The sequence below is a fragment of the Patella vulgata genome, chromosome 5, assembly GCF_932274485.2.
Source record: "Patella vulgata chromosome 5, xgPatVulg1.2, whole genome shotgun sequence".
Lineage (NCBI taxonomy): Eukaryota > Metazoa > Mollusca > Gastropoda > Patellidae > Patella > Patella vulgata.
Window position 1 is genome coordinate 6,311,157 of NC_065883.2, and position 16,768 is coordinate 6,327,924.

Genomic DNA, 16,768 nt, shown 5'->3' on the forward strand with positions numbered 1-16,768 from the left:
ACTTTCTGCATTATTGCCCCGTGATTGTACAAAAAAATCGCGTTTGTTTTTAGCTTGTTCTCTATCCATCTCTTGGGAAATGTGGGCATATCCTGCCTGGCAGTCCCTGGTTAATTTTTGGTGATATTTTCTCGCGTTGTGTTTACGTTTGCCTCGGCGACCTTGTGCATTTTCTGGTTGCCGTACGGTCGCAGCAGCGCAGTAAGGACGCCAAGCCAGTCTGACGGGGGTATAAGATTTAGATAAACGAGAGTTATCGCTATAATAGTTCAAAAAATAGATAATGAACAGTGAATATACATGTATTTGAAACTTTAGTCAAATGACTTATTCCGAGCGACGTTATGCATATTGGAAGTTCTGAAAAGAATGGCTTAGTCTCGATTGTCATTGCTACATTGTTAGATCATCAATTTTTAAATTAAATTAAATTATGACGATCGTGTTTCAGTCCATAAAAACTCAAGATCATCCGATGGTCTAGAGACTTGATTATGGGAATAAATGTCTAATTAATAATTTATATACCATTTGATGCCAACAGAAAGACCTACAATAGGCATAGGAAGATCTAGCTCTATTATAAAGTCCTAATCATACACAAAATATCATTCACCGCCAACTAAGAAATAAATCTAGCAATCTCAACAGTCACCTTTTCTACCACTAACTATCTGAATCAAAAATATGTCCAAAATACAATTCTTCGGATGAAGATAACTGCCACTTCTTCTTCTATTGCCCATCGAACTATTAAGTTCATTAAAAATAGTTACTGACACAACTGAAATGAAATGAAATGAAATTGGGTTTAACGGCCTACAATTCCGCTCCAACAGGGCTAATGATGATGGGGTCCCTCATAACAATCTGCATTATCACGGTTGGCGTAAAGAAGTAGGTCATTAAAGGAGCTAAATCGCTAATATTTGGCACTAAGAAATTGACAGAGATGGGCCGCAACGCATATAATAATGGAATATGAATGTATATAAACTGATTTACATTCAATCGTTTCTGTTTTTAATCTAATTTCAAATCAGTTATGTTCGGCGGAATACGCCAGAAGTCTCAATCGAACGGAAATATCGAGCGTCTGGTTATTCCAGTATACGCGGCATATATCTAGCCCCGTTCTTCGAGTACCTTGTTAAAAATGGCGCTGAAATGCCTTATGGTACACGATTCGTGTACCAATGGTAAAATGTCTATTTTGTCTTAAATATTGGATATCAGAAGCCCATCTTTTCCCGGTAAGATCACAGCATCAATGTTGATTTAAATTGTCCAACCCCGTGAGTTTTGCCTGGGTCCTCCGGTTTCCTCCCACTGCTAAAGATCATTACGCGCAAGCGAAATATTGAAATAAAATTGAATCATGTTAGTCCCGAAATGACCTAGTTTGTGTTGAGTAGACCCCGATAGTATTTATTGCGCATGCTCTCCAGATATGAACATGGCGTCACCGTTTGACATGGCATGGCGTCACCGTTTGGAATATGCAAAGTCTCGTTTTTCGAGTCCCTTATTACTGAAACGCATAATGGTACACGATTCGTGTACCAATGGTAAAATGTTTATTTTGTCTTAAATATTGGATATCAGAAGCCCATCTTTTCCCGGTAAGATCATAACATCAATGTTGATTTAAATTGACAAATAAGTCCCTCATTACAAATGGCGCTGAAACGCATTATGGTACACGATTCGTGTACCAATGGTAAAGTATTTATTTTGTCTTAAATAATGGATATCAGAATCCCATCTTTTCACGGTAAGATCACAGCATCAATGTTGATTTAAATTGACAAATAAATCTTGTTTTCAATGTGGAAGACTTTGGATGATATTGAGTTAGAGACTTAGCTACTTTAAATCCCGTTTCGTTTTATTTCATTTCATCATCATTGGATTAAAAAAAAGTCCCTGCCTTCGGGCCAGACAATATTTAAATAATGACTTTCCGGTCGAGAGAGAAATGGCTGTTACGGTAGATTTGTTCGCCATCAGCGTACTAATACGTGAAATAAACTGAAAAGGAGTTCAATGTCCTACCTAGTTTAAGTTTTGTTAGGGGCCTCTTTAGTATCGTTTTTGTTGACGCAACAATTCTATAGTTACTGCTGGGACAAGCAAAACACTACACATTAGAAAATAAACCTGTTTAATCTAGTTTTGACCCCTTATTGTTAGGAATGATGGCCTTGGAAGTTAGGTCGTGGTTCGTGGTTCATTGTTCGTTATTCGCGAACTTCAAATTCTTGAGAAATAGATTAAAAACACCGGCCGTTCTACCTGAATGACAAACGAACAACAATCTAACTCGTTCGTTATTCGGCAGTATGAAACAGCTGGTTATAGGCGGGTCCCTATAAAATTCATTTATTATATTAATAATTCCATATCTGGCGAACAACGAGCCACGAACCACAAGCTCACTTCATGTCGCTGAATCGTTCGATCATTCAACTTTTTTTTTCTTTTAAATGAACTTAATGTCCTACTGTTCTGCTCCCACCGGGCTAATGAAGACGGACAGTTGTTAAACGGCCCACTCTTATATCGAATTCCAACTGCAAAGTGATATTTTACATGCAATGTGTACACGGGACTTTGGATTTTCGTCCAACTCGAATGCCTATACACCCTCCCCCCTCCGGATGTACATAACAAGGAGTACAGTCGCCTTTCCAAGCTCTTGGGTTTTCTCCGAGTCCTCCGGTTTTCTCCCACTGCTAAAGAACCCTATGCGCAAGCGAATTGTTGAAATAAAATTGAACCATATGTTAGTCGACGTTAAACCCCAGTTCTCTCTCTCTCACTCTTTGCCCTAAAACAACACATAATTCTTCCAAAGAAGCCGCCTGGTGTAAATCGACGCCTTCTTCCAAAGGATTAATTGTTTGTTTTTTTGGGGGTCACGGTTCGAATACACCTTCGTTAGCTGGTCTGAACAATGCGATTATTTACATAAAAGGGACATGTTAAAACGCGAAACATCAAACAATAGCGGCTTAGGAATGTAACAATGGCGGCTTATAGGAATGTAAAAATGGTGGCTTAGGAATATAACAATGGCGGCTTAGGAATGTAAACATGGCGGCTTAGAAATGTAACAATGGCGGCTTAGGAATCTCACAATAGCGGCTTAGGAATGTAAGCTTAGTGGCGGCTTACAGGAATGTAAACATGGCGGCTTAGGAATCTCACAATAGCAGCTTAGGAATGTAAACATGGCGGCTTAGGAATGTAACAATGGCGGCTTAGGAATGTAAACATGGCGGCATAGAAATGTTACTATGGCGGCTTAGAAATGTAACAATGGCGCCTTAGAAATGTAACAATGGTGACTTAGAAATGTAACAATGGTGACTTAGAAATGTAAAAATGGCGGCTTAGGAATGCAAACATGGCGGCTTAGGAATGTAACAATGGCGAATTAGGAATGAATATGGCGGCTTAGGAATGTAAAAATGGCGGCTTACAGGAATATAACAATGGCTTGATCAGGGTAATTAACCATACAGATATCTAATTTCTACAGAGTTACAAATATTTCTGAGAACAGTGATGAGCAGTTTTTAATATGTAAATAATTCAGAGGTCCATCTATATGGATTTTATTGCGAGAACTTCGCTTTATCGACTAAGCAAGTGGGTTCCTTTTCCCCACGATTTTTTTCTATACGGATGAACGATACATGTACCAAATTTCAATCAGCTAGATCCTCTGTTTTAACTTGACTTTATTAGGACGAAATTAATGACCCACTCTCGCTTTTCACGACAGCCAAATGAAAGACTATTTTTATGTTTTTATCGTTTTATTACTCCTTTATATGTAAATAATTTAATTAAAACCAACCTGTCCATAATATCATGTATGTGTGATATATTGGACGGTAAATTTGTAATAAACCACAATGTAATGAAATGGGGTTTAACATCTTGCTGTTCTGCACAGCTTTGGCTACACACTGATCAAAAGTGAATATTCGCTAGGCCGCTACAATCACTCACAAGGATGACATCAATGCGACTTAATGAGTCTCAAATTTTAACTTTTTTTCCACCGACAAATTAAATTCTAAAACACTTTTTTGATGTATGAGAAAAATAAATAAAGACCTTTGACGTATTTGTAGGTAAAATATATTTCCTATTTAGTGTAAATGGGTAATAAAATGACTAAAAGGCAGCATTCTGTCCGAAGCAGGAACGTCTTATGTAAACAATGCAAGCGCCATTCAGCCAATGATTGACGCCGCGTGCTTTGACGGCACGTGTTAAAGGCAGTCATCTTTTACAGAGATATTAGAAGACTCGTAATTCTCTGTGAAACAGATTGCTTTGGCTAATGGGCTATATTTCTGAGAACTGAAATCCGAATCTGAGAACTGAAACCCGCATGGTCTTTGAATTAGCTTAACTTTCTTTGGACATTACAAAATGATATAATATGGGATTTTGCTTCCTACTTTTCTGCACAAACCGGGCATGATAAAATTGAGCATGCGCCACGCGCTGTAATTTGACTTAAACATTATTTATTTAAAGATACATTATGAGAGATTAGATAAAGAGCTGGTAGTTCTAACTATAATAGTTAAAAACTAGATAACGTAAAGGCAATTTGCTGAAATTTCCGAATAGCCTCGATCATCATTACTAAAGTCGGTACGATAAAAAACATAGTCTCGATTATCCACTTTTTGATTTAACCAGAAGCAGCAGACCGGGTTCTAATCATGTAAATATCACAGGCTAGCGATGCCATCAAGAGTTGATTATGGTCTGGATAAGTTAATTAATGTCCAGTTAATAATTTAGATAACATTTAAGGCCTAAAGAAAGTTCTGCAATTGGCAGATTTAGCTCTTGTAAGTCGTATAATGTATGCTTAACATGGAATTACATACTATAAAGCTATAGAGCGTATATTAATCCGTCTCCAAAATAATAAAACAAAATAAAATTTAAAAATTCGCATGTCTAAATTGCATGAAAACTATAATATATTTCGTAAAAAATGTACATGTATAATATCGAGTAATTACAGTCACCGTGGCATCATTATGTTCATCGTGTGTCAACATCGAGACAATGCTTTATATCTTACCGACTTTAGTAATGATGATCGAGGCTAGGCCGAAATTTCAATCGCTAAATTCTCGGTTCAGAGTGGAGCAATTTGACTGATATTTTCTTTTAGCAAATTCCCTTTACATTGTCTAGTTTTTAACTATTATTGTGAGAACTGTCAGCTCTTTATCTAATCCCCGCATAATGTACCTTTAATATTGGCAGGTAGTTCATTACAATCGAGAACTGTTAGTGGGACAAAGGAAGATTAATAGGTTTCGGTGTAACAATGGACAGATCTTAAAGAGTTGGTGTCGTGCAGATATTGTCTGATATTGTCTGATATTGTTTACTAATTTGTAAAATATGGTTAAAGATACATTATGGGAGATAAGATAAAGAGCTGGCTGTTATCATCATAATAGTTACAAAATAGATATTGTAAAGGGAATTTGCTGAAAATTTCAGTTAGATTGATCAACTATTAACCGATAATTTAGCGATTGAATTTTGGGCCTAGCCTCTATCATCATTACTAAAGTCGGTACGATAAACAAACATAGTCTCGATAATCCATTTTTTTAATTTAATCGAGGAGCAGCAGATTGGATCGAGAATTGATTATGGTCTGGATAAGTTAATTAATGTGTAATTAATAATTTATATAACATTTCAGGCCTAAAGAAAGACCTGTAATAGACAGATTTAGTTCTTACATAATGTATGTTTAATCTATGCCAATATCTTTGTTGTTTCATAGAAGTGACTCCTGATTCAGTGTGTAGAATTTTATGGGATGTACCTTTAACCAAACTCGTTATAGTTCTAAAGGGATGAAGGTGGATATTTTCAAGTTTTTCACTGTCAGTTTTACTACAATTATCATAAATCACATCAGTGTCATGTTGCCCCGACAACGCCTACGCTTTATCGAATTACAACTGGCAAGGGCTCTATTACGTACATTGGACCTCGTTGTTTTCGTCCCATCTAAACGACTAGATTCATATCACACGGGTGGAGCTCGGTTTCTCGTCCCATCCAAACGACTAGGCAACACCTTTCTTAGTGTACATAATAATAATAATAAACACTCTGTTAAAGTTTCTGTTGTGTATGGTGGCGGATTGGTATCATGTCGTGATGTCGTGGTGTCGCCCTTCATAAGGCGACAAACAGACAACCCGACATCACGACATTATAACACGACACCACGACAACCCGACATCACGACATGATACCAATCAGCCACCATAGTTGCGCTTTCACACAAGGTTTCAGTTCTAGTAAGGGAAAGCTTCACTGAATAGCAATGTTTTTAAAGTTACAATTTCATATTTTTAAGTTATATTTTTAAAATGTATTAAAATAAAGCCCTAAAATAGATGGTATCTATAAACAGTCCTACCTTGTTAAAAAATAATCCTATTAATCCTATAATTCACTATTGCCAGTTGAGAAATTGGCAAAAATATCATTTTCATCTTCACATTCAAACGTTTGGAGATAGCTACTCCATGGTGGAGAATAGAAAACAAGGGAGGTAATTGGGAGGTAATGGTGTTATTATTTCCGGTGTAAATGAGTTTTAAGTGTGAGAATGACACCTATGATCGTATAATAGTGAGTTGACAACCTATTGAGCAAAAGACATAGAAATAATTATGTTTTGACTTTCTTAGAAAATATGAAATTGTAACTTTTGGCATTAAGTAATTGAACATATTAACACAAGGTACAGTTTTATGGATACACAATTACTGAGTTTAATACTAAACGACGTTATGATTTCCTTGATAAAGATGAGAGTATCCTCGTTGAAATGTCGCTTAGTATTAAATGAAATGAAATGAAATGAAATGGAGTTTAACGTCCTACTTTTCTGCTCCTAAACTGGGCTAATGAAGACGGGCATATGCCATACAGTGTGCTATGAGGGAAATTTTGCCCGGGCAGCGGCACTATCGCCTACTCTTATATCGAATTCCAACTGCCAAGGGATCTTTTACGTGCATTCCAATCTATACACGGGACCTCGGTTTTTCGTCTCATCCGAAGGACTAGACAGCTGTCTTTGTCAGGCCCTCCGTTCTGCACCACTGACAAGGGGAAACAACGTCGGAAAATCCAGATGAACTTTCTCGGCCAATGCAGGGATCGAACACCCGACCTCCAGGCTAGCGAGCCAGCGTCTTAACCAACTAGCCACCGTGGCTCCGCTTAGTATTAACCTCACTCAGTAATTGTGTATCCTTAAAATTTTACCTTGTGCTTTTAACTCTTATTTGAAATTATTATTCAGCTTGATCGGCTAATGCTTTGGGGTACCGAATTCCAAAGGAACGGCGCCGAATACCAAAATAATCTCTTTGTCATTTCAAGTTTAGTTGTTGGAGAGAGAGAGAGAGAGAGAGAGAGAGAGAGAGAGAGAGAGAGAGAAATGGGGTTTAACGTCCACTCGACACAAACTAGGTCATTCGGGACTAACATATGGTTTAATTTTATTTCAATAATTCGCTTGCGCGTATGGTTCTTTAGTAGTGGGAGGAAACCGGAGGACCCGGAGAAAACCCACGAGGTTGGACAGGCAACCCTACTCCTTGTCACGTACAACCGGGGATTCGTGTGCATATAAAAAGGTATATAAAATGACAAATACAATATATGCGTATATTAAATTGTTATTCGCTACTGACAAAAAGATCTACTTTGTTTAGTCGAGTACAGTCGTCTATCACCCACCTCACTTGTCAACCAGTTCACTAACACGCCATGCAGATAAACTAGACGAAAAAACTCGCTAGCTTTTATATCTTAAACCGTTATATACACAATAAATTAGGTAAACAGTCAGATGCATTATGTAAATGAAATGAAATAGGGTGTAACGTCCTACTGCACTTTACAGAAAGTTGGTCTCGACACGGCTAAATGTGCACGCTTCAGTTGCGTGTCTCGAACTGATTTCTGACTACCCCGCACTCGCTTTGAGTCGATAAATAGCCATGGCACGTGCAATTCTCTACAAATATATCAACTATTACAGCCGTAAAAAATCTATTGTTGACGATTTTGAATAGCAGTAAAATTAAGCTTCTTGGTTATTACAGCAGCTTTAGTAATTACGTTTGTTTTATTTTTTAAATTGCTTTATCATTAACTGTACCGTTAAGAGCGGCATCTTTTGGTTTAGTACAAATACTATCTCTGAATCACTTTCTTTAGCAGGAACATGATACTAGCAGTAGTTTCATTTTACTTTTACAAGTTTCTTAAAACAATTGTTGAGTTGTCTAAAGTGCTTATTTCTAAATTCAATTTCTTGTTCTAGCTTTCTGTTATGTTTCGTAAAAAAGTAGTCTTGATTATCCCGACCTGTCAATCAGACGTAGAATGGTCGATAGACTGGTTAAGCGAGACTAATTTCAAAACAAGGGCACGTAACCTATCTTTTACTCAAAAGTTTCTGTATGTTATGGACGCAACTTGGAACCAGTTTTCAGTCTATTATTTATAGATGATTAATGGTCATAGCTTATTAAGTACAACATGATCGTTTATTTAGTGACTATAATTGTGTGAAACTGATTTGAGGCTTGGCATATATATAAATATTGTGGCGTAATTGTCGAGATATTTGGAGATATTTATTTATGGTGGGTCACCCTTTAGTACTGTTCTGCTCTGAACTGGGCTAAATAAGATGGACATACGCCGTACAGTGTGCTACGAGGGAAATTTTGCCCGGACAGCGGCACTACGCCTACTCTTATATCGAATTCCAACTGTTAAGGGATCTTTTACGTGCACGCCAATGTGTACACGGGACCTCGGTTTTTCGTTCCATCCGAAGGACTAGACAGCTGTCCTTGTTAGAGACTCCGTCATGCACCACTAAGCAGGGGCAAACCACAGCGGAAAATCAGTGGGTAGGGAACTCGATGGCTAAACGCGGTGACCAGGTGAGTGAATAATGTGCTGGCTCGCCAACCAGAATGTCCAGGTTCGATCCCGGTGTTGGCGGAGAGGGTTCCTTAGTTCTTGTCGTAGGAAGTCCCCGCTACATATAAGCGCGCACGTAAAAGATCTCTTGACAGTTGAGAAGAGGGAGAATGTCCGTCTTCATTATCCCGGCAACCTCGTGGGTTTTCTCCGGGTCCTCCGGTTTCTTCCCACTGCTAAAGACCCCTACGCGCAAGTGAATTATTGAAATAAAATTAAACCATATGTTAGTCCCGAAATGACCTGATCTTCGCTACTGGCTGTTAGGTAGGTCTAGTTCCTGGTTACTCGGCGAGTCGATCACCCTACATGCTGTTAGTAAGTGATTGTCGGACGACCTAGTATCCAGTGATAGTCGGACGAAATAGTAACTTGCTATTACATAGGGGTAATCGGACGAACTAGTAATCAGTTTTGTCAACTAAAATCCACATAGTGAAACATGAGGCGAGGGGTAATGAAATGAAATATATGGTTTAACGACCTACTTTTAAAATTAGGTGGACTTTTGACTCACGAGAGACAAGTTAGGTTTGTTTTGTCCATTAAGTCACTACTTTATTAGGCGGAAGTGTAATCAATCTAACTAGGAAATCTAAACCGTTTTACCGCCGACTCAACACAAATTAGGTCATTTCGGGATTCAAATAATATTTCATTTCATTAATTCGCGTGCGCGTAGGGATCTTTAGCAGTCGGAGGAAACAGGAAGACCCCGAGAAAACCCACAAGGTTAGACAGGCGAAATTAAACCATTTTACCACCGACTCAACACAAATTAGGTCATTTCGGGACTCAAATAAGAGAGAGAGATGGGGTTTAACGTCCACTCGACACAGACCAGGTCATTTCGGGACTAACATATGGTTTAATTTTATTTCAATAATTCACTTGCGCGTGGGGCCTTTGCAGTGGGAGGAAACCGGGGGATCAGGAGAAAACCCACGAGGTTAGACAGGTAACCCTACTCCTTGTCACGTACAACCTGGGAATCGAAACCACGCCAGTTGACTCAATGACAGACCTTATGATACAACGCACACGCGCTAACCATTCGGCCGAACTAGTAACCTTGGGAGCACTATCCCTACCTAACAGCAAGTAACTAGTTTCTCGGATTAATACTTTGCCTCTTGGCAGCTGCTAAGGTTATGACGATGATAAATGTCACAGGGACTGTATTAACAGGGACGATGACACGCTATTATAATTATCATTGTACCATTATTCTTATGTACATTATTATATGTTTTATTCAACCGAAACATGTCATTTTTATTTCATTTCCATATTAAATATAGCTTGCTTCCCAATCCATATCATTTATTATGTACTATATATAGCGTGTAATTATATGGTAAATATTCACTGTTTATATCAAATCATCTCTCTCGCTCTCTCCATATATCCCTTCCTCTCTCTATTCTTATCAGTAGTGCAGGGCGGAGGGCCTAAGTATAACTGTCTAGTCGTTCGGATGGTACGAAAAAACCGAGATCCTGTGTATGCATTGGCGTGCACGCAAAAGATCCCTTGGCAGTTGGAATTCGATATAAGAGTAGGTCATAGTGCCGCTGCCCGGGCAAAATTTCCCTCATAACGCAGTATGGCGTATGCCTGTCTTCATTAGCCCAGTCGGAGCAGAACAGTAGGACGTTAAATCCCATTCATCTCTCTCTCTCTCGCGCGCGCGACATATTCGCCTTGAAGTCAAGATCTAATCACAAAGATGGTAATCTATTTAGATGTATCTATCGTCAAATCAACAAGGGGGGTAACTGGATATTAAAGAAACCCAGCGCAGAAATCTCAACACGCTTTTTTAATTCAACAACACAAGGTCAACTAGACAAGAGTTACTACATCAATTGTTTGTTCTAAGTTAGGAGGGAACGTGACTTTAATACGAATAACGTCAAGTTAAAGACTCAAATCCCGGAGTTACACCTGCGTTTTTTGTGTATTTAATTAATTTTTGAAAGCAGGTTAAACTAATGGTCGACTAAAACAAAAAAACCTCTGTCTTCAATCTATTAACAATAATCTCTCGCGAGTTACTTTGATCCTTCTTTTTATCGAGCCTTAATAGGGGGTCTCACTTAATCCTGCGACAGGTAAACTCATTCAAAGGGATTCTAAGAGCCAATCAAAAGATGTTTATACACCTTGTAAGGGGGTGTGTTCTATATCCTAAAAACGACTCACAAGACAGGTATTGGCGGCAGACCTTACCAAATCGTCCTCATAACAACATCATTACGATAACATAACCCACCAAACTCAGGTGATAGGATTTCAGGTGTCACTTACCTGTATATTTCACACCATGGACAAGGAAAAGGAATTCCGGGCACAGGTAAGCCTAATAAATTTTTTAAGAAAATCGGTTTTATATTCGTAATCCTCGAGTATTTTTTTTGACAATATTTGTAATTAATTTTTGGGTCATTTTTACCGAAATATTTCAACCAATAAGATTATATAATAAGATTTACCTATAATTATGACGCAATTAAAATCCATCTAAGCTGAGTATTTACTAAACATTTAAAAAAAGTTAAAAATATAATTAGAGGAGATTTATTTTTTGTTATTTAAGAAGATAATTTACAGGTGGTTGAATAAAAACAACCTAATTATAGTCAGTCATCTCATGCTGTTAAAACAGGCGTTAACAAACCGCTAAAACGTTTTTCATCTAACTAAATTTAAGCTTTAAATTTTCTTTTAATCTCTTGACTTGTATGATAATTTGAAACGCTAGAAAAATGAAATGAAATGGGGTTTAACGCCCTGTTGTTATGCGCCGGCTGTGAGCTAACGAGAGAGAGAAATGGGGTTTAACGTCCACTCGACACAAACTAGGTCATTTCGGGACTAACGTATGGTTTAATTTTTTTATTTACATAATTCGCTTGCGCGTAGGGGTCTTTGGCAGTGGGAGGAAACCGGAGGACCCGGAAAAAACCCACGAGGTTGGACAGGCGACCCTACTCCTTGCCACGTACAACCGGGGGTGAGCTAACGAGGACGGGCATACGCCATACAGGGTGCTATGAGGGTAACTTTGCCCCGACAGCGGCACTACAAAGTACTCTTAATTTGAGGGATGTTTTACGTGCAAACCAATGTGGTCGCAGGACCTCGGTTGTTCGTACTATCTGAACGACTATATTTCCCAGTGTTATATATTTCCTCCTGGCCAGTGACACAATGTCTAGTTCTTCGGATTGGACAAAAATTCGAAATCCCGTATACAATTAACCCCATTTTATTTTACCTGACACACAATCAGTAAAGTAGATTCATATTCCACCTCTCCTCCTATACATCTCAAACATAAAACCATCATCGCTGTCGGATATAAATCTGTCGGACTTTGAATAGAGAGAGAGAAATGGGGTTTAACGTCCACTCGAGACAAACTAGGTCATAAACTCATCATCGCTGTCGGGTATAAATCTGTCGGACTATGAATAGAGACGTGTATAAACGTTAACTTAACCCGTCTTTAACATACGATTGAATTATTATCTCAAACATCACACCTGATGCCATCAATGTCACTCGGCTTTATAGGGCGCCCATATCGATATGGGCACGTTGGTCGTTGGCTTCGTATTGCGTCCAATGGAAAGCATGCGGTTCGGCGCCCAGGGGACATCTGCCCCGCCTTGCCCCCCTCGCTAGCTACGAGCATGGGGGGAGTTGGATGGCCGAATGTTTAGCGCGTGCGCGCTGTATCAAAGGTCTGTCATTGAGTCAACTGGCGTGGTTTCGAATCCGCAGCTGTACGTGACAAGGAGTAGGGTCGCCTGTCCAACTTCGTGGGTTTTCTCCGGGTCCTCCGGCTTCCCCCCACTTATAAAGACCCCTACGCGCAAGCGAATTATTGAAATAAAATTAAACAATATGTTAGTCCCGAAATTACCTAGTTTGTATTAGCCAGGCAACTCTGTGTATTATTAACAGTATCGTTTGGCAAAGTGGCAAGATGCTACGGGTACTTCTAGTTGACCGAACTGAGACAATGAAGACGGCCATACGCCATGCAGTGTGCTAAGAGGGACATTTTGCCTGGACAGCGGCGCTACGGCCTACTCTTATATCGAATTTCAACTGTCAAGGGATCTTTTACGCGCACGCCAATGTGTACACGTGACCCCGTTTTTTTGTGTCATCAGTACGACTAGACAACTGTCCTTGTCAGGCCATCCTTAATGCACCACTGACAAGAGGAAACCACGTCGAAAAATCCCGATGAACTTTCCATTGCGTTGTTATTGTGGATTTTTCCTCCGTTTTAAATTCGTTTTGTGAGAAGGCGGTTGTATCAAGTGTTCACAGCCAATTACTGAGAAAACAAAAGGGACACCCCTTTTATACCAGACACTAATAAATCAAGGTTATCACGACCTGTTTATGTGGGAAATAGATGATATTTGTGATACTGGCCAAAGTAGGGGTGAGACTTACTCGCGATCGCTTAAGTAAGGGTTTTCAGGCTCCGATTCATCCCTACTAAATGACCCTTACGATCAATGGCTGATAATGGTATGAGCTTTATCAACTGAGGCCAATTATGGACATTTAGGGAGACCGTTCACCCGTGCCCAGTGTCATTGACGTATCTTCATTTCAAGTATTATTTTCGGTATTTAATAGTCTCTCAACCAGAAAACAATTCGTCACCTTTCCAATGCGAATGAGAATTTGTAAAGCACTCAATATAAATATGTATATCCACGAATTAGACAAAGTGATTGTCATGGGAAGTCATGCGCAACCCTCTCTCTTGCTACACGCCGCTCACTGCTGGTTCACTTATGGTGACACTTGTCACCAGAATAAAGAAGTGGAACGGCTTTCTAGTAGGGATTTGTTAGTCGATGAAAATATTTGACATATCGGATTTTGGGGCTTAAATAACCTATTATGGGGGTTTATGCCAACAATGCGATTCACTTAAAGTAGCCACGTCTCTAACTCAATATCATCCAAAGTCTTCGACATTGAAAACACAAATTATTTGTCAATTTAAATCAAAATTGATGTTGTGATCTTACCGGGAAAAGATGGGCTTCAAGAACGAGGCTTGACATATTCCATAAGTTCACAGGTCACCAAATATTTCTACGCCGACACCCACGAATTTAGGGCGAAAGCTATTTTTAGTTGAGGGATGTCTTACTACATCGTAAATTTTACGTTCGCAGTTACAGCATATTTGAGATATATTATGTCTTTAGCTGTGTACAGAAACCTTTCTTCGACATCATAGTTATACTTGTGTTCATTTCACCAGTGGACGCTTACGACTAGCCCCCGGATACATTCATTTAATCTGATATGTACGTTTGTTTGTGATGTCTGCGTACTGTGTCTTGTCCGTAGATTTGTGTAATTATTTGTGGTGCTGTCCCCCTGCACTTGCCATTAGTACATACGAACGGCTTTTGACCCTGTGACGTCAGACATTTGATTAACCAATCAGCATTGATGTTTCTAATGGATTACCCACAGTTCCGTGCAAAACACGCCTAAATCTCGACGTAACAGATCGTTCCATTGGTTAATAACTAACACCACCCAGAACACGTCAATGATAACAACTCTTTCAGATCCTATTGTAGTAAAGACAAGTAAAACCAAATTTTGAACTATAAAAACGAAACGAAATAGGATCTGTGTTTTAATCATATTGGTACATACTGAACGAAATTAAAACATTGTTCAACTGATATTCGTTTGGGGGGTTGGATGGCTGAATGGTTAGCGTGCGCGCGCTGTATCATAAAGTCTGTCATTGAGTCGACTGGCGTGGTTTCGAATCCCCGGTTGTACGTGACAAGGAGTAGGGTCGCCTGTCCAACCTCGTGGGTTTTCTCCGGGTCCTCCGGTTTCCTCCCACTTCTAAAGACCCCTATGCACAAGCGAATTATTGAAATAAAATTAAACCATATGTTAGTCCCGAAATGACATAGTTTGTGTCGAGTGGACGTTAAACACCATTTCTCTCTCTCTCTCTCTTTGATATTCGTTTTAAAGATTTTTTTCCCCTCAATATTGTAGTTTGTAAACAGGGGGCCTACGGAACGGAATTAAATAATCATATATATATAAGGAATACACTTGCCATGGCATTGTCGCGTGCAAGAGAGAGAGAGAGACTAGGTCATTTCAGAAATAACATATAGTTCAATTTTATTTCAATAATTTGCTTTCACGTAGGCGTCTTTAGTAGTGGGATGAAACCGGGGGACCCGAAGAAAACCCACGGGTTTGGACAAACTACCTACTCCTTGTCACGTACAAGTAGAGAATCGAAACCACGCCACCTGATTCAATGACAGACCTTAAGATTAGCCGCTCATAATTTCTGTCTAGACTCTCCGTCACGCTCCACTGATACGAGGAAACCACCCTGCAAATATTTCATTGTTCATATGGATGTTTATACTTAGGATGAATTACTGACCGACTTACTGAGACAAATACTTAATGTAAACATACACGGTTAGTATTACGTTGTGGACAATACATCGACGGATTTCAGGGATTTCTCAATTCCAGTTTGAAGTTGTTAGGGGTAACAGAGTTAAAGAGTGTCGCCGAAACGAAAAAGCTTCGGTCCTCACACACGAATGCTCTTAATAGGGGGATCTTCGATGACAAGTATGCACACTCTCCCCACATACGTTTTACACGTGTCCATAGAAAGAATAATGGCCTAGTGATTATAACGCCCCTACAACTTGCTCTTCTATAAATCACGACCAATATGGACTAGTCCAATCCGTTTCACAAAGTATTTAGAAAGGCCTCTAATAACTCTGTAAAAGATGATTGATTTCAGCATATGACGTCACATCACGCGGTGTCAATTATTAGCTCAATGAGTTGTGCAAGTTTACATAAGACGTTACTGGTCCGGGCAGAATGGTGCCCTTTAGATAACCATTTACACTAAATAGGAAATATTGTTTACCTTCATATACTTCAAACACTTTTATTTATTTTTCTAATGCTTAAAAAAAATGTTCTAGAATTTAATCTGCAAAAGGAAGAAAGTTAATATTTGGGGCTCATTAAGCCACACCGATGTCATCTCTATCAGTGATTGTAGCCACCGAGCGAATATTCACTGCTGATCAGAGTGGGACTAGTCACTTGTGGGTTTATCAAACATGTCAGTGACATGCGTATATAGTTATTAACCTCTTCTCTTTATCTCTACAAATTCTGTATAGGTAGGTCTTCTATGAAACTATGCGACTCCCCCCCCCCGCCCTATTCATTGGGGGGGGGGGGTTTCGATTCCCCGATTGTACGTGACAAGGAGTAGGGTCGCCTGTCCAACCTTGCGGTTTTCTCCAGGTCCTCCCGTTTGCTAAAGACCCCTACGTCTCTCCCCGGGCTCGAAGATTTTGAAAGATAGACGGTTTCTAGGGTAACTGGAGATTTAAGAGAAATGAAATGGGGTTTAACGTCCTACTGGTCTGCTCCAAACTGGGCTAATGAAGACGGGCATACGCCATACAGTGTGCTATGAGGGACATTTCGCCCGGACAGCGGCACTACGGCCTACTCGTATATCGAATTCCAACTGTCAAGGGATCTTTTATTTGCACGCCAATGTATACACGGGACCTCGGTTTTTCGTCCCATCCGAACGACTAGACAG

At 39.4% G+C, this 16,768-nt stretch overlaps 1 protein-coding gene across 1 annotated transcript in view; it reads left to right on the plus strand.

Annotated features, from left to right (window-relative positions):
• Nucleotides 1–11,287: 11,287 nt before the first annotated feature.
• Nucleotides 11,288–16,768, plus strand: part of LOC126821632 (sodium-dependent phosphate transport protein 2B) — a 41,717-nt gene continuing 36,236 nt past the window's right edge. Inside the window, exon 1 of the mRNA XM_056101190.1 lies at nt 11,288–11,440. Coding sequence (XP_055957165.1) covers nt 11,411–11,440 — 30 coding nt within the window. The 5' untranslated portion in view covers nt 11,288–11,410. The remainder of the gene's footprint in view (nt 11,441–16,768) is intronic.